Source organism: Periplaneta americana, chromosome 1 (assembly GCF_040183065.1).
Source record: "Periplaneta americana isolate PAMFEO1 chromosome 1, P.americana_PAMFEO1_priV1, whole genome shotgun sequence".
Lineage (NCBI taxonomy): Eukaryota > Metazoa > Arthropoda > Insecta > Blattodea > Blattidae > Periplaneta > Periplaneta americana.
In genome coordinates this window covers 4,865,043-4,883,022 of record NC_091117.1, presented here as the reverse complement: position 1 = coordinate 4,883,022, position 17,980 = coordinate 4,865,043, and the positions used below count along the sequence as shown (strand labels likewise).

Here is a 17,980-nt window from a genome sequence, read left to right as displayed (position 1 = left end):
ACTTAAAAACCCGCTTTCTTTTTGTATCGTAGCACTCGGGAGAAGTCATTATTCTATTCAAGTACTAGGACCTACTGTATATAGTTCTCGATAACACTGTCAACAATATTAGTACTGTAATTAAAATTACTGTTTTAAGAAAGCACGAGTTAATGATACTGGTACGAAATGCGACTTGTAATGCATGTGGTATTGCAAATGAACTGGGAAGTTTGGCTACACTGTCTCCGTAATCCCGTTGCCAGATTTTCGTTAGCAGACGACATTTTCACGTGAGGTCCAATGAATAGCTCTATTCTTCTTCTCCCCTCCAACCCCGCACACTCAACGGGTCATCACTGCACAGGCTACCCCTCTAACCCGCACTTTCCTCTCGCCCTGCCAACTACTTCCTGTTTAGTTGGTTCATAACCTGGCTTTTGGTATAGTGAGTACATCAACCAAATTTTAACGACTTTTTAAAACTAAATTTCCCATAGTGTAGCACACTCTCGTTTTCAGCCACGAGCCGCCACTGGTCAAGAGATTCTTCTGCAACCATCATCTTGTGCATGACAAAAATTACTATTGCACTGTGGGCAGTGAAAGTGGTGCTTAGTGGTAAGAAATAAAAATGGGTGCACTGGATAAGAACATTATGGAATAGTGAAACTCATTCGTTTTATCCTTTGTAATACAGTATGTAAGGGAATACAGACATGACAGAACTAATCATGGCTGACTAGTGCAAGTGATGTGAAGAATGTGTTGTTTTGTGTGCCACTGTATGGAGTAATAAGATACAAGTGTAGTATAAGCCTTTTTGAAGAGATCTGATTAGTCACAAGAGAGTCTACTTGTAAATTATTAGTCCATACTTGTCTGAAATGGGCTCCGGGTCTTGAGTGACTCTGTCCATGGGATGCAAACTGTAAGTAGTTCTGAAACGTTAGAGAAACATGTCTCAACACAAAGTTTGAAAACCCAAAATCTTCTTCACAATGTAAAACACAATCAATTAATTATTAACTGCACAGTGGAGGTACTTACTCCTCTGATCTGGGCTTTTCATCTATATCCTTACGCTTGCGACCGCGCTTCTTCAGCACCAATGCCATTTCATCCTCTTTCTTCAGCCTGGGGGGTATCCTTTTCTCCGGTTCCCTTACAGGTGTTCGAGTTTCACTTGGACGTCGATCTGGTGTCACGGTATCCTTCTTCTGTCGCAAATCCTCCTTAGACTTCGACCGAGTTTGCTTTGGAAAGACAGGAAAAAGTACATGAGGAAGTGTAAGGCTCTCAACATTTTGATAAAAATGATATTTTTTACTGCATGGTCTATATACGGGCTATTCCATATGAAATCGATCAGTAAAACACCGCGCATTTTTTTAATACTCTAAATTTTTCCCTATTTATACAAGGTGCTGATGAGAGTGCATTTTCAAAAATATACGATCGAAAGTCAAATGGTTTTCGTATTATTGACCGACAAATTTAGCGTATTTTATAAAAACAAGCCTCTTTCAGCGCTCAGAACTCTGGAACCATTTACTGCAGAACATTGAGAGCACATTTTGAAGCTGACCTTTGGTAGGTTATGATAAGAAGTAATCCTTATTTTTATTGTATACAGAGAGACAGATTATCTGATTTTACTTACTTTTAGGCTTTTTGCCCATATGTAAAAATGTAAAAAATATTGAGAAAAAACCTTGCATTATTAAGAGAGATTCGGCATTGTTTGCTTAGTGGCTCGGCAATAAGTTTCGAGGGTATTAAATAAATTATTTTCACAAGCGTAGACTTGAATGGCGCAGTACCGCACGCACTGGCCGAGAGCTGAAGATAAGCAAGCGTTGGGCGTCATTTTACTCCTGTGTTTATGAAAACTTGTGATAAAGCTAGCCCAGCCATGACTGCTAGACAACACATCACGTGTTTGTCTCCTGGCCTTGCTTGTCTCGACTACCTACAGTCAGCTGGTTAGTTCACACGCGTACTATTTATTTTCTTTATTTGATATTTTCAATATTTTCTTATCAACGGTGCACCAGTAAAAAATATGTGTTTATTTGTACTTTCAATGTGGAATCTAACCATATATTTTTAAAATATTTTTTCGTGGGCAAAGGCGTCTTAATGAAGAAAAATCTAAATTTCTCCATTTCCATAAAAAGTAAGGAAAACTGTTTACATGTCAATATAAACTATAATTTCTCAGCATCAAAATAAACCATGATTTTGATCATTGGGTGAAAGGGTTTCGGAGCCACAACAGTTTAAAGTTGCAAATTTTATGAAAATACGATAAATTTAAATATTTTTAATTTAAACACTATGAAGTTCTGATGCTTCAAACTTTGCACAAAGCATTGTATCACAGTTGTCAACGGACAGAAAAAGTTTAATTGTATTTAAAAATTGCAAGGTCAATTTTCTCTATATTTTGGTCGATTTGAGATGGAATAGCCCATACTGTGGTTAACAAAACACAGTAGTAGTATTTTTTTGACAAACTAAATACTTTCGAAATTAAAAAATCAAACATATTTAGCGGACACCAAACATTTAAATTTTGAAGTTCCGTACATTTCTTAAAAATTAAAAATTCTGGATAATTAGTTTTTTCTAACCATATCAGATGCCGTAAAAAAATTATACATGAAGCCTAAATTTTATAAGAGGAGACAGATTTTTGAAAATATGCCAATTTTTCTTTTAATCTGATTAATTTAATTCGATCTGAACAAAGTCTTATATTTTAAAATTCCTTTGCAGAAAGAAAAGTTACATTTTGTTTTGATCAAATCTCTGCACATTTAAAGGACAAAACTAAAATTATTTCGAAATATTTATTATCATAATACAGTGCTCTCTTAAATTGACCCAGCATTTTGGGAATTAAATTATGGCTTTCCCAAAACACGCTACTAGAAAAGGAAGCAATTAACGAGCAAAATTGTATTTAACTTTTTTGTTTGAAATATCTCAAAGAATAACGCCCTGAATTTAATGACATTACTTACGGTTCACCCTGTATGTAATTATTATAAGTTAGGCACATACAATATTGTATTTATTTTAGTTGGTTATTTAACGACGCTGTATCAACTACTAGTTTATTTAGCGTCGCTGAGATTGGTGATAGTGAGATGATATTTGGCGAGATGAGGCTGAGGATTCGCCATAGATTACCTTGTATTCACACTACGGTTGGGGAAAACCTCGGAAAAAACCCAACCAGGTAATCAGCCCAAGCGGGGATCGAACCCGCGCCTGAACGCAACTTCAGATCAGCAGGCAAGCGCCTTGACCGACTGAGCCACGCCGGTGGCTACAATATTGTATTTTTAACAGTGAAAGAGGTAAACAAGAGAAGAGCACTTAGCAGAAATGCCCATTACAGGTGCTAATTGTTGGAAGAGATGGAGGGGGATCCTTTTTATGTAGAAAACTTGAATACATACACAGGAATATGAAATTCGCACCAATTGTTACAATTGGCTTCTGCTCTCACAAGCAAACGTTCTGATGGGGGCAGATAAAAAAGTTAAAATTTTTTCTTCCACCATGTTAATAATGTCAAAAGAAGTGATCATACAAATTTTGGCCACTCGACCGCAATTACGAGGGCCATAAAAAAATAAGTTCGCCAGGGACAGCTAACAGAAAAAGAAAACACATTTTCATTGGACAAATTTATTGGAACAGACATAGCAATTGTTGAGCTATTTTTTAACATATTTTCCATCGGAATTGAGACATTTCTCATATGGGATCGACAGAGAGAGGTGCAGACGCAGTCAAACGCTGATTCCGATCTGAGGCGGCTGACTTCTACGACACAAAAATTGATCCCATGGTATGACAAATGTCTCAATTCCAGTGGGGGATAGGTTGACAAATAGCGCAACAATTATTGTATCTATTTCAATAAATATTTCCATGCAATTGTGCATTTTTTCTATAAACGGCCCCAGGGAAAATCACTTTCTGGACGGCCTCGTAATTGTGGTCGAGTGGCCAAAATTTGTATAAGCACTTCTTTTGACATTATTAACACAGTGGAAGAAAAAAATTTAACTTTTTTATCTGCCCCCATCAGAACGTTTGCTTGTCAGTCATATTTGGCATTATCTATGCAAGAATGGGAATATTGTTTGCTCGTTCACAAGTACAACCAGTTGGAATATTAACTTTCAGTACCTAAAGATCTGGTTCCTATTGATTGAGAAAAAAAGGTTTATATGGAACACCCTGTATAATGTCATTGTGAAGCTTGTAAGCATGCATTAACATTCTCCAACTGATCAAGAACAGAGTTATAACCACAAATTAAAAAACTGTTACCTTTTCATCATCTTCAGGCTTCTTCTTAGGCTCCTCGCTTTTCTCCTCCTCTTGAACTTTCGGCTTCTCCTCTTTCATTTTCGGCTTCTCTTCTTTCACTTTTGGCTTCTCTTCTTTCACTTTCTCCTCCTTCTGCTTGACCTCAGTCTTTTCTTCTCTTGTTCGAGCTCGCTCTGCCGTTGCTGTTGCTTTCACCTTTTCTTCCTTCTTTCCTTTGCTTTCCTTTGGCTTTAGTTTGGACTCCTTCCCTTTCGCCTTCTCTTCCTTTGGCTTCGGCTTTTCCTCCACAACTGTCGCCTCCTGGGGAGGTCCTAACGCTGGTGGATTCGGAGACTGTCGTGTCTTCACGCTTTCCTCAGCACTCTTGCTGCTGCTGTCCGCCTTGCTGCTAGTGCTGGCAGTCTCCACTTCGACAACCGCCACTGCCACTCGAGAACGAACCTCTTTCCCCTTGTCCTCTTTCCTCGCCTCTCTCACTCTCGGCCTCTCTTCCTTTTCTTCAGGTTGTTCCTTCACGGCTTCGGCTACCTTAGCCTTCTCCTCCTTGATCTTCTCCTGCCTCGTCTTCTCTACTGGCACTTCTTCCTCCTTCACCTCCTTTGCTTCCTTCACCTCTTTTGCCTCCTTTAACTCCTTCGCCTCTTTCGCTTCTTTTCCTTTCAGCTTTTCAGACTTCTTCTCTTCTTTACTCGACACTTCAGCCTTTTCCTCTTTTTGTTTGGATTTATCTTTCTTCAATTCCTTTGGTTTGACTACTTCTTCCACTTTATCTTTCTTTTCACTCTCAGTGGACTTCTCCGGTTCTTCCTTCTTATCACTACTAGAACTATCCTTTTCCGTCACTTCAGGTACTTTCTCGCTAGTTGACGCTGTACTAGCCTTTTCCTTTAAACAGAACAAAAAGAAAAGGAAACATTATTTAATATTTCATCTCAAACAGCAGAAATAACTAAAATGCTCTCTCAATTAATACCACTCAATAAAAGAACTGTATTCCAATGGATACCATCCCATTGTGGAATCCTGGGAAACGAGAATGCTGATGCTTTAGCAAAGAAGGGCAGCACTGCTACTTACAGACCTGTTACTAAATCTACGTATTACTCTGTGAAGAGATTTATTAAATCTACATACTTAGCCTTCAACAAATAAAATTTGATAACACAATCTCAAGCGAAAAAATGGAACTCTCTGCATCAAAATCCACAGTTAATTCCCGATTTACCACGAAAATCGTCTGTAGCTGCATTTAGATTGGCAACAGGCCATGATTGTTTGGCCAAACACCTGCATAGAATTGGAATATATCAGTCCCCTAACTGCCCATTGTGCAACTCAAACCAAGAAATGGATTCGGAACACCTCAAAATCTGTGCTTCATTGGCTGGTCATGATAATATCTTTGAAAAATATTGGAGTGCAAGAGGTCAAATGACTTTATTGTCAAACGCCTGGCATTAGAAAACAACAACATATTTTATTTTTGTCTCCTAAATGACATTTCAAGAAAACAAAATATAAAAAGTAATATCATTTACAACGTAATAAAGGAATTGAACTGATATGGAATGTGAATAAAATATGAATCCCACCAGTTCAGCAATCACCTCTTACCAGAAGGGTTTCCAGCCAGACGTGACTATCCCACAATATTATAAAAATTAAATTTCTTAACATAACCACACCTTATGTTAATCTACCCTGTGGTGAGCATGAATAACTGTTTCTTTAACTGCTGAAGGCTGCAATTGTGAGAATAAGTTTGGCAGCATGTGGGCTTAGCCCTTTGCAGTTGAACTCAAACTTTGAATATCTCGAAAACTGGAGTGTAGGCTTTCACGGCCGGCGTCAATAGTAGAAAAGTTTTCCGGGCTATGAGGCCGTGGTCTGTTGGTTGTGAGACCAAACGTTTCGTTCACTGCTGCGGTGAACATCTTCAGTGGTGTCTATTGCTGGTGCGGCTGGTTCTACTGCGTGTGCCGATTACAGTCTGCGCTGGCTGCATCATTGTATATATAGTGCGGGTGGGGGGGGAGGGGGCTTGCTGTTGTCGCCTCGGTCCGCGCTCGAATGTGCTTCGCGGGCGGGTTTGCTGTTTTCCACGCGCTCCGCGTCCGAGAGGCGATTGAAATATATAAACATAAGAACAATTTCAATCGAAAAGAAGAAGGCCTCAAGGTTAACAAGGCCTGGTATCCGGCATTAAGGAAAACCAACATCAAACCCGCCCGCGTAGCACAATTAAACAACACAACCTCGGACGCGGAGCGTGTGGAAAACAGCAAACCCGCCCGCGAAGCACATTCGAGCGCGGACCGAGGCGACAACAGCAAGCACCCCCCCCCCACCCGCACTATATATACAACGATGCAGCCAGCGCAGACTGTAATCGGCACACACAGTAGAACCAGCCGCACCAGCAATAGACACCACTGAAGATGTTCACCGCAGCAGTGAATGAAACGTTTGGTCTCACAACCAACAGACCACGGCCTCATAGCCCGGAAAACTTTTCTACTATCTCGAAAACTGTTTGAAGTGGATTAGACATGTTTGGTTTGAAACCCTTATCAACTATTCTTATTCGAATCCAATCATAATTGCAATCTTACCCTTAACAGAATTCTATCCTCATAAAAACACAGTGAAACTCTTTTTATATGTTTTACACTTATGCATTTTTCACATATATTCGTTCTTTTCTGAGGTCTTGACAAAATTCCTGTACTTTCGATATTAATTTATTTTGCATACACGTTTTTCATTTATTTTGCATATACTGTACGTTTTCCATTTATTCGTTTTTTTTTTTTTTTTTTTTTTTTTTTTTTTTTTTTTTTTTTTTTTACACTTATGTGATCATATTTTAAACTTCCGGAGATATGAGACGTCGTTTATTATGTTCTAAATCAATTTTGTTCAAAATTAGCTGTGCCGTAAAAATGAAAAAAGCTAAAATACAGCACATGTTCATTGTTAATATGCAGCCCACTTCGAAATTCGTGGAAATTCGAAGCTGCCCATACTTGGGCCCAACAATTTTGTGTCCTTTAATGATGCTGTTACTGCTTTAGAAACAGTGAAACGTTTTGTAACACAATGTGATGTAACTGAATAAATTACAGAACAATAATCAGAATTTGAGAGCATGGTAAATTCCTTAGGAACAAGTAGTCCAAAATAACCCTTTTTTAAATAATGATATGTTATTAATTAATGTTATTTCAGATGTTATTAAATGTCATTTCAGGTACAGTGAAACCTCTCATTTACGAACATTGAAGGGGCGTAACAATCTGTACGCATCTGGGAGGTGTCCTTTATTGGGAGGGAGGCTCCCCAATCTAACAATATCCCTTCACGCTTTAAATGAAATGTATTACTGTATTTTAATTCTAAATGCAGTCTACTGTAATACAGTAAATTCTATGCAACTTTGAACTACAGTAGATAAGACCGAAAGAGTAAGATACAGTACTGTGCCATGCAATTTTGTTCTAGGTCTACAATTATGCAGTGCTGTAATTTACAGTTTTCAACCTTTACGTTCAGGTGCCATGTCTCTCGAAACAGAACAAGTGATTGAAGTGAAGAGAATAATCCTACTGTACTAACCCCATCATGTGTCGAATACAATTTCACGATCGCGGAAACCTTGGACCCATCAGACAGGTTAAATTTTATGACTGTTTATCCACCCACTTCCAGCTAACAAGGGGTAGCCAGCTGGGCTAGTGGTAGCCTACGAGACCCTTATTGTCTTCTTTCATGTTAAGGAATTTCTGTGCAGTTCTCAAAACAAAATTTTACATTTTTGTAATACATTAGGTCTTGAAATCCAAATTCTGTCCGCAATCAGGAGGTAAAGCAAGCTTTAGGACTGTGAAACAGCTGTCCATGTTCCGTGTCTGAGAGTGTCTGTAAACGAGAGTTAAATGTATCATTATTTCTATATTATTTCAGTTGGAACATAAAAATCTGTCCGTATATGAGGAGTGTCCGATTTTGGGAGTGTCCGTAAGGAGAGGTTTCACTGTATACGTTTTTATCACATATGCTTTTTTTTTTTTCAGATCCCATAAAAACGTATGAATGAAGTTTTACGGTACTATCATAATCTGAATTTACCCTTACTTATAACCTACCATAATCCAAATCCCACCAATATTGCAAGTAATGATGATTCAGTGCTCTCACCTTGTCCTTCAGAGCATTGATAGGAGTGGCACGATCACGATCTCTGATCAGACTTCTGCCTGACCGATGCCTTGACCTGTTGCCACGAGGGTGATTCACCATGGTGCAGCCCAGCTTCCTATAAAAATCTTCAAAACTATGCAGGAACCTGGCAAAGGAAAAAATAGTTTGTAATAAAATCTTACTGCTATCCTGCAATCATTACATGGCTCATAACCCAGCTATATACAACACTTCGCGTTACAGCAAAAACAAAACAGCTACGAACTGAGTGTTGCAGTGGAGTTCAAGACCAACATGCCTGTTTGTATTCTGTCCAATATTTATTACTGAATGTACCATGTGGCTGAACATCTGACTAGCAAAACAATACACAGCGGATTTTCTGTAGTAACTGCACGAGTGCTGTTTCATCTTATTGATAATTTCACGAGCCCTGAAATTATGCTAATTACATGAAACCACAAGTGCAATTTAGTAAGATTATTCAACGAATAAAATTAAATAACTTGTAAAATCGAATTACTTACATAAATGACAATTATTATGAACCACAGCAATAAGACATTATTATGTTTCCTTGTAATGAAATTAAAAGACAAACTACTATCTATCATGGCATACTATTCAGACCGGAAGTACGAAACAACAATACTTAACCTCAAAAGTAAGATAAGCTGATGTTATATTAACAGAATAAAAACACGAAAGGTTTTACAGATATTTATTTTATACTCAAAGTTCCAGTCATTGAATACAATTCAAACCAGCAAATCAGAGTCCATGCTGACAGGTTGGCAATTTTGTTACTGTAGAGATCGATGTGCGCAATTTGAAAGGCGATGTTTCGACATGTGCTCATTAACAGTTCCATTGAGAATTTAAAATTCGATCTTCAAGATTACTGCTCCAGACAAAATTACAGTTTATTTCTAAATACACCCAAATACTATACAACTGCTACATTAAAACACAGTAGAAATTGTTGTTGTTTAGTCAACTGTCAGAAGACAGGTCTGAATCTCTCAAGTGATATCACCAAGACACCACTTATGAGGCGACTAAGACAGAAGATAATGGAGTAGGGTGGCCCGTTCCTTTCCCCTTCCATTGGCTACATATTACGCTAATCAGATTTCAGATGCATACAAACGATATTTCTTCCTCTGACACATATAGTCAAGTGAGATGTAGGCCTACATATCAGCCAGAATCTCAAACAGAGGAGTACAGCAGAAATTTTGGATCCAAACTATGCGAGGGCTGAGATGTAATTCATGGCAACTATTTTTTTTTTTTTTGAGAATGCAGACGCGGTTTCAAATTTTGAAATGTCAAATGAAATGGCTGAAAACCAAAACATCTAGTGGCGTGTCATCTCAAGATATATAGTTTTGTTAAAGTAAATTTACACATCATGGATCCATCTCCTTTCGTATGTAAAGGTGTAACAACCACCTAATCCTTGAGCTTTTAATTATCGTTAACTAAATCATACTTGCAAGATTTATTGAACTTACTTTTTGTACGCTTGTTTAACGAGGTTTACGATGCTGGAACTACCCTGGCCAAAACCCAACTTATGCGAGATTATCTTCCACTGATTTTGATTTGTTACTCGGTTGTATCCACCCAGCTTGTGAACAACCTGAAAACAAACAACATACTATATTAATTTTACGAATATGCATACAATAGGTTTAGAAAAGTAGATCCTGTGAATATTGTGTATTTACTATTAACCTGATAACAGAAAAAAATAGAAATTATAACTCATAAACTTTCATGATATTCATAGATTTTGAGAAAGCGTTCGATAAAATCAATAGAAACAAAGTACAGAACAACATGAAACAGAAAGGCATTTCTCAACATTTAATTTCAGCAATGTGTGTATACAAAAAAATAAAACTTTAGTACAAACTAGCTCGATTCTTTCATTTAGTCACCATTATAATTATGCATAAACAGCTTAAACTAACAAAAAAAAAAGCCTGGAAACAGGATCCACACGACTTGTGAGAACAAAAACAAGCAAAGCAACCACTCTGTGAAAGCAACGCAAAGCAAGACCATTAAGAATGATAAAAGAATAACGCCATCACATGGCACTGCATTGCTATCGATTAAAATGTGCTATTGAATATGCTGATCATTGAAAGTCGAGTCGATATTTCGGGCCTCAATGTCACAACATCCACTCGAAAAGTATTCCCTCAAAGTGGGAATTAATTACATTACTCTTGTGGTAATTTGGCTGGGACTTAACAGGTTATTCTTTAAAAACAGGAACATTAAAACTTAGGTTTTACTATATGTATTTTTAATACTGTTTGATTGATTTTAACTTAACATATATTTTATGCTCGACCATGCCGAAATGTAGTAATTATACACCTGGTAGCAGCCTACACCTATTCATTAAAGTTCAGGTGTTCCACCAATCAGAAAACACAATTGTAGCAATATGAAAGCACAAGTATCGATTATTCTCGGATATGCAATCGAAAGACAACTAGCGAAATGTCACGGAGGCTGGAAATCCAATACTGTCGCAGAAGGTTATGTTCTGTTACTATAATAATTAGAGTTAATTGTAAATAATATTCAAATAAATTCAATTTGTCATCTCGTTTTTCAATGTCTAAATCAATTTCAAGCTTATATCAAGATTAATGTTTATTTTACTCTCTAGATTATATCAAGGTCAATGACATTTGTGTCTCGGAAAAAATCAATACTTTCGCGTCTGCGCACATCTCACAATTTACGAGGTACTGCACAAGGTCAGTTCCGCTCCCCAGTCAGATAAGAATAACACGAATACAGATGCCTCAAACTAGGAAGCTGCCTGGAGAGGAGAAGTAGTAGAGCTAACGGAGGGGGCCCCCCTAGGCTCCGATACCCAGGTATAGCCATATTATCTGAAAAGTTGACCTCTTGACAATGCATTCAAGATGTATCCTCCCTATGCAGCCTTCTCAACTGTTGTTAGAACTGAGCTGTACCGTTCTAGTCCACAGTGCACAGCAGTAGGCGGACCGTGGTAGGGGAGAAGTGCTCTATGCGCCTACGCGAACAAGACAGCTTGCTAGTTTGAGGGATCTGTACTTATGAATAATTTCAAGTTAGAAATATGGTCGAGCATAAAAAGTCGTATGAAACTTGCCTATAATGGTAATTAAGACGCTCATATGAAAATTATGAAACTCGCTTGTGCTCGTTTCATAAACATACTCGCGTCTTAATTACTATCATTATAGGCTCGTTGCATAATGTACTATTATGATTCAATGAAAAACACTGTTGCATTTAATGACTAACAAACTATATACTACCTACATACCTTGAAGAGTTTGTACAGGTCCACGTCCCTATTTCCAATGGTGGGTCCCTTATTGATTGGCGTCCCTCTGTCGTCCATGAACTTGTACAACTGAGCTACGAAGTGGTCCTTCTCCTCCCGAGGCTCATCATCAGAACTCTGAAATTCAGTTATCAGCCATTAGCATCTGCGTACTTCTGGCATTCTCATTTAAAAGTACAGATGATATCATCTCCCTCAGGGTGCATCCATTTCATGCCCCTTAAACTTACATATATGTTCCGCAGTGTCTATAAACACACTGATTTTAAGTACATACGAGTAAATGTAAAAGCATTAATTACATGTTGGATTTACTGTAGTTCACACTAGCTGTAAAATTTTTCTGTATCTGAAAGACCTGGACACAACACTCTCAGTTTGCAGGGTATGATTCTAACCTAAGGTGACCAGACGTCCTCTTTTCTCCAGACATGTCCTTCTTTTCAGGCCTTTGTCCGGGATCTGGGTGGATTTTTAAAAAATTAAGAAATGTCTCCTTTTCGTAACCTGTATGCCTGATATTTTGAAATTCTGATTTGACACCTCTTTTCAAGTAATTTGCGTGTAGGTTGCAATAGCATCGACGGAATATACTCTTTGTCAACGATTTGCCCCTATTTGTTTTCATATGTAGCTAACAGTAAAATAATTTTTATATTAAGTTTTATCACAATTATTTTGTATTAAAATAGATATTAACATACTTTTAAGCCTAAATCTGTACTGTAAATATTTTGTAATAAAATAGATATTGACGTAATTTAAAGTATAATATAGGCCCAAGCCTAAATCTAAGTACATATTCTCTGGCCTCTTTTTCGAACAATGCCCTCCTTTTTTAAGCTTTGTGTCCTTTTTTTAATCGATGTGAATCTGGTCACCGTATCCTAACCAGATCTTTCCATTCAAACCAAGGCCACTCATAAGGGAGACAGGCACCAAGGAGCTTAAGATATTCTTTTATTAGGGAAAGGAGAACACAAAATATTTACGAAACTTTTTATTTACATAATACAAGAATTCTCTTAAATCACATATTATTATTTTTTTATATGGGGTTGGGGCACCCATTCGGTCAAATTTTGCTAGCCTCGTTAAGATAGGATGACATGAATATGAAAATAGGCAGGCTGGGTAAAGCACAAGGTGATGATGACGGCGAAATGAAAGCAGGGTCCGGAACCAAAAGTTACCCAGCATTTGCTCTTGATGTGTTGAGAGAAAACCTCGGAAAAAACCACAACCAGGCAACTTCTTCCAACCAGGATTCGATCCCAGGCCCGCTAGTTTCGCAGTCAGACACATTGACCACTACTTCAAAGCAGTAAATCCACATATTATTATTCAAATAGTAATTATGTTTTCAGCAAGCAGGCTACTGAAGGATTAAAGTCAGAATTTATAAAACAGTTACATTACTGGTTGTTCTGTATGGTTGTGAAACTTGGACTCTCACTTTGAGAGAGGAACAGAGATTAAGAGTGTTTGAGAATAAGGTTCTTAGGAAAATATTTGGGGCTAAGAGGGATGAAGTTACAGGAGAATGGAGAAATGTACACAACGCAGAACTGCACTCATTGTATTCTTAACCTGACATAATTACTTACTTACTTACTTACAAATGGCTTTTAAGGAACCCGAAGGTTCATTGCCGCCCTCACATAAGCCTGCCATCGGTCCCTATCCTGTGCAAGATTAATCCAGTCTCTATCATCATATCCCACCTCCCTCAAATCCATTTTAATATCTTCCCATCTACGTTTCGGGCTCTCTAAAGGTCTTTTTCCCTCCGGCCTCCCAACTAACACTCTATATGCATTTCTGGATTCGCCCATACGTGCTACATGCCCTGCCCATCTCAAACGTCTGGATTTAATGTTCCTAATTATGTCAGGTGAAGAATACAATGCGTGCAGATCTGTGTTGTGTAACTTTCTCCATTCTCCTGTAACTTCATCCCTCTTAGCCCCAAATATTTTCCTAAGAACCTTATTCTCAAACACCCTTAACCTATGTTCCTCTCTCAAAGTGAGAGTCCAAGTTTCACAACCATACAGAATAAGCGGTAATATTACTGTTTTATAAATTCTAACTTTCAAATTTTTCGACAGCAGACTGGATGATAAAAGCTTCTCAACCGAATAATAACACGCATTTCCCATATTTATTCTGCGTTTAATTTCCTCCTGAGTGTCATTTATATTTGTTACTGTTGCTCCAAGATATTTGAATTTTTCCACCTCTTAGAAGGATAAATCTCCAATTTTTATATTTCCATTTCGTACAATATTCTGGTCACGAGACATAATCATATACTTTGTCTTTTTGGGATTTACTTCCAAACAGATCGCTTTACTTGCTTCAAGTAAAATTTCCATGTTTTCCCTAATCGTTTGTGGATTTTCTCCTAACATATTCACGTCATCCGCATAGACAAGAAGCTGATTTAACCCGTTCAATTCCAAACCCTCTCTGTTATCCTGAACTTTCCTAATGGCATATTCTAAAGCAAAGTTAAAAAGTAAAGGTGATAGTGCATCTCCCTGCTTTAGCCCGCAGTGAATTGGAAAAACATCAGATAGAAACTGACCTATACGGACTCTGCTGTATGTTTCACTGAGACACATTTTAATTAATCGAACTAGTTTCTTGGGAATACCAAATTCAATAAGAATATCATATAATACTTCCCTCTTAACCGAGTCATATGCCTTTTTGAAATCTATGAATAACTGATGTACTGTACCCTCATACTCCCATTTTTTCTCCATTATCTGTCGAATACAAAAAATCTGGCCAATAGTCGATCTATTACGCCGAAAGCCGCACTGATGATCCAGATGTTTGAGATGGGCAGGGCACGTAGCACGTATGGACGAATTCAGAAATCCATATAGTGTTAGTTGGGAGGCCAGAGGGAAAAAAGACCTTTGGGGAGGCCGAGATGTAGATGGGAGGATAGTATTAAAATGGATTTGAGGGAGGTGGGATATGATGTTAGGGACTGGATTAATCTTGCTCAGGATAGGGACCAATGGCGGGCTTATGTGAGGGCGGCAATGAACCTCTGGGTTCCTTAAAAGCCAGGAAGTAAGTAAGTAAGTAAGGCATTAAATTATCCCTATACGTCTCCTTCAATAATTCCACACTCTCCATTAGGAACTTTTTCAATTTCATAAGAATTGAGAGATTATCTTAGCAAGTTGACAACACAGCGTTCATTTCAAAGTGACCTCAAATATGAACTAAATGGAATAATAAAACAAAACTACCCACAATGGATTCCAAAAAGCTTCAAGATTAATAACTTTCACATCAATCTGCACATCTCATTCCATCCTTAACATAAGAGAAATCTCGTTTTTAAAAAGTCGCAATTCGTATACACAAACATACTCACATCTGAATCGAGTCCGCCATCACTGTCGCTGTTGCCGCTGCTTTCGTCCATCCCAAACAGCAGATCTCTGTCCCAATGCGGTGGGAGTTCATCTCTGTCCAGGAACAGGAGGGCCTTCTCTACAGCTGCACAGAACACAAACAAATTCTCAAACACTGAAATTAATATTAAATCAACAGCCACAAAATGAAAATTGAACTCTCGTAGTTAACATGCTTCTCACGGTTCTCAACACTACAGGTTCAAATCCCGTCTAAAACAATTAATTTTTAAGGGACAAAAAAAATCCCTATCATGATTTACATGTTTTGGCTTGTGGAAAACCTGATCCAGGAAGAATGATTAGTTAACTGTTCCTCATTCCACACAGTTCTGTATTTTGTGGACAGACTCTCTGCAGAACAATTGATAACAACTAGAACCCAGATTTATAGAATGATACCAAGTGTAATTAAAAGAATGTGTGTCAATGTTTTTAAGCCCAGTTCGAAAGAGTCCGATATGTCACAAGGACTGAACACTGGACAATGCAGTTTGTAAAATGCAGTTGATTTGTAAGTGGCAGCTAGCAGCGTCTTTTTATTTGTTTTATTCAATGACGCCCGCAACTGCTAAAGTTATATATATTTTTTTATTTTACTTGGTTATTTAACGACGCTGTATCAACAACGAGGTTATTTAGCGTCGATGGAATTGATGATAGCGCAATGATATTTGGCGAGATGAGGCCGAGGATTCGCTATAGATTACCTGGCATTTGCCTTATAGTTGGGGAAAACCTCGGAAAAATCCCAACCAGGTAATCAGCCCAAGCGGGAATCGAACCCGCGCCCGAGCGCAACTCCAGATCGGCAGGCAAGCGCCTTAGCTGCCTAAGCTACACCAGTGGCTCCGAGGTTATATCAGCGTCGCCGGTGTGCCAGAATTTTGTCCTGCAGGAGTTCTTTTACATGTCAGTGAATTTACTGACATGAGCCTGTTGCATTTAAGCACTCTTAAATGTCATTGACCTGGACAGGGATTAAACCCGCAACCTCGGGCACAGGTCAGCACTCTACCGACTGCGCCACCCAGACCGACGTTAGCAGTGTTAAAGACATTAATTTTTAATACAAAGAAATCCAGGCTCTAGTGATATCACAGAGACCTCTGATGGTCTGAAAAGGAAACAAAACAGAACAACTATAGCTTATTATTACTGTTTAATACGAGAAAAATTCGTACCGGCACTGGGAATCGAACCCAGGACCTCTCAGCTCTGCGTGCTGAGCGCTCTTTCCAACTGAGCTATGCCGGGATACGAATTTTTCTCGTATTAAATAGTAATAATACATATTGGCTACTTCATAGTAGTCGTGTAATATTCAATGAGGTGGGCGAGACCTCATACTAATGAATATGTGATGTATTAACTGTCAGCAGTTGTCACAAACTGATGTTGAATATGGCCACAAAGTCATTTAAAAATGCGCTCCTGCATATATGACGTGAATCGTCTCAAATGCAGGTAGTAAGGCCGTAAAAGCATTACGAGAGGAGTTCGGCTGGCGAAGTGGATTGTGTCCTGGCATAGCTCAGTTGGAAAGAGCGCTCAGCACGCAGAGCTGAGAGGTCCTGGGTTCGATTCCCGGCGCCGGTACGAATTTTTCTCGTATTAAACAGTGATAATACATATTGGCTATTTCATAGTAGTCGTATAATATTCAATGAGGTGGGCGAGACCTCATACAAATATATAGCTTATTACATTATCTCCTTCTAGTGCTAAGGTCAATAAAGCATGAGAGTCGTGCCCGTATGCTCCATATGTCAGACAGTATTAAAGAATCTCTCTTTAAATGTATGACACATCTCTCTAGCTTTTCCAGAAGAAGCCACGCTAAGGATTTTATTGTCATTTAAAATACAGTGCAAATTGAAGGCTATGGGGAAAATAATGGTTACTTTCTTCTTTAAGTTTTTGTAGCAAAGTCCAGTTATAAAATAGTAAACCTGCACCAAGTTAAGAACTAAAAGCAGCATAATTTGTAATTTAATGCATGTATGTTCTGTGTACACAATCTTAGCAACAAAAATCAATAAATAAACAAGAAGACAACAAAACAAATAAATAACTGCTCTTACCAGTTCTCAGAGTATTATTATCCACTTTAGCTCCAATTTCTCTCGTGAACTCTGTGGCTTCCTTCTTTGGCACTGTAAAACTGGAAGAAGAAAAAATTTATTCAATATAGATATCAAGCCAGTCCTTGACGGCAATACTCACTACAATGCCTGAGATGTAAGGTTGTGATCTGACACTACCTGGGCGAACTTGCAATTGTGAAAGAGCCTCACCTTGTCCAATCACAATTATGTCCCAAGAATGACATAAAGGATCAAGCACTCAGTATTGTCACAATTCATATCAGATCGTATGTCTGCATTCCAAGCCCAGTTCCGAGTACAGTGCATTGTGCTTCGTTTCGTTCACATTGCAGCAACATAATACAGTGAAACCTCTCATTTACGGACATCGAAGGGACGTAACAATCTGTCCGCATCTGGGAGGTGTCCTTTATTGGGAGGGAGGCTCCCCAATCTAACAGTAAATTTATAATATGCATTATGTATCCCTTCACGCTTTAAATGAAATGTATTACTGTAGTTTAATTCTAAATACAGTCTACTGTACTACAGTAAAT

At 38.2% G+C, this 17,980-nt stretch overlaps 1 protein-coding gene and 1 non-coding gene across 5 annotated transcripts in view; both read right to left on the bottom strand.

Moving 5' to 3' along the window:
* Window positions 1-17,980, bottom strand: part of htk (AT-rich interaction domain hat-trick) — a 138,622-nt gene that overhangs the window by 50,878 nt on the left and 69,764 nt on the right. For 2 of the 4 annotated variants that reach the window (XM_069827320.1, XM_069827483.1), the window contains exons 7-14: window positions 17,421-17,500; window positions 15,297-15,421; window positions 11,876-12,013; window positions 10,050-10,177; window positions 8,530-8,677; window positions 4,333-5,217; window positions 1,030-1,235; window positions 858-920 (exon numbers count right to left, since the gene is read on the bottom strand). In XM_069827320.1, coding sequence (XP_069683421.1) covers window positions 858-920; window positions 1,030-1,235; window positions 4,333-5,217; window positions 8,530-8,677; window positions 10,050-10,177; window positions 11,876-12,013; window positions 15,297-15,421; window positions 17,421-17,500 — 1,773 coding nt within the window. The remainder of the gene's footprint in view (window positions 1-857; window positions 921-1,029; window positions 1,236-4,332; window positions 5,218-8,529; window positions 8,678-10,049; window positions 10,178-11,875; window positions 12,014-15,296; window positions 15,422-17,420; window positions 17,501-17,980) is intronic. The other 2 variants (XM_069827403.1, XM_069827566.1) reach the window with 1 other exon arrangement.
* On the bottom strand, window positions 16,518-16,593 carry TRNAC-GCA (transfer RNA cysteine (anticodon GCA)). The gene has a single exon. It is a non-coding gene; the product is annotated as a tRNA-Cys (tRNA).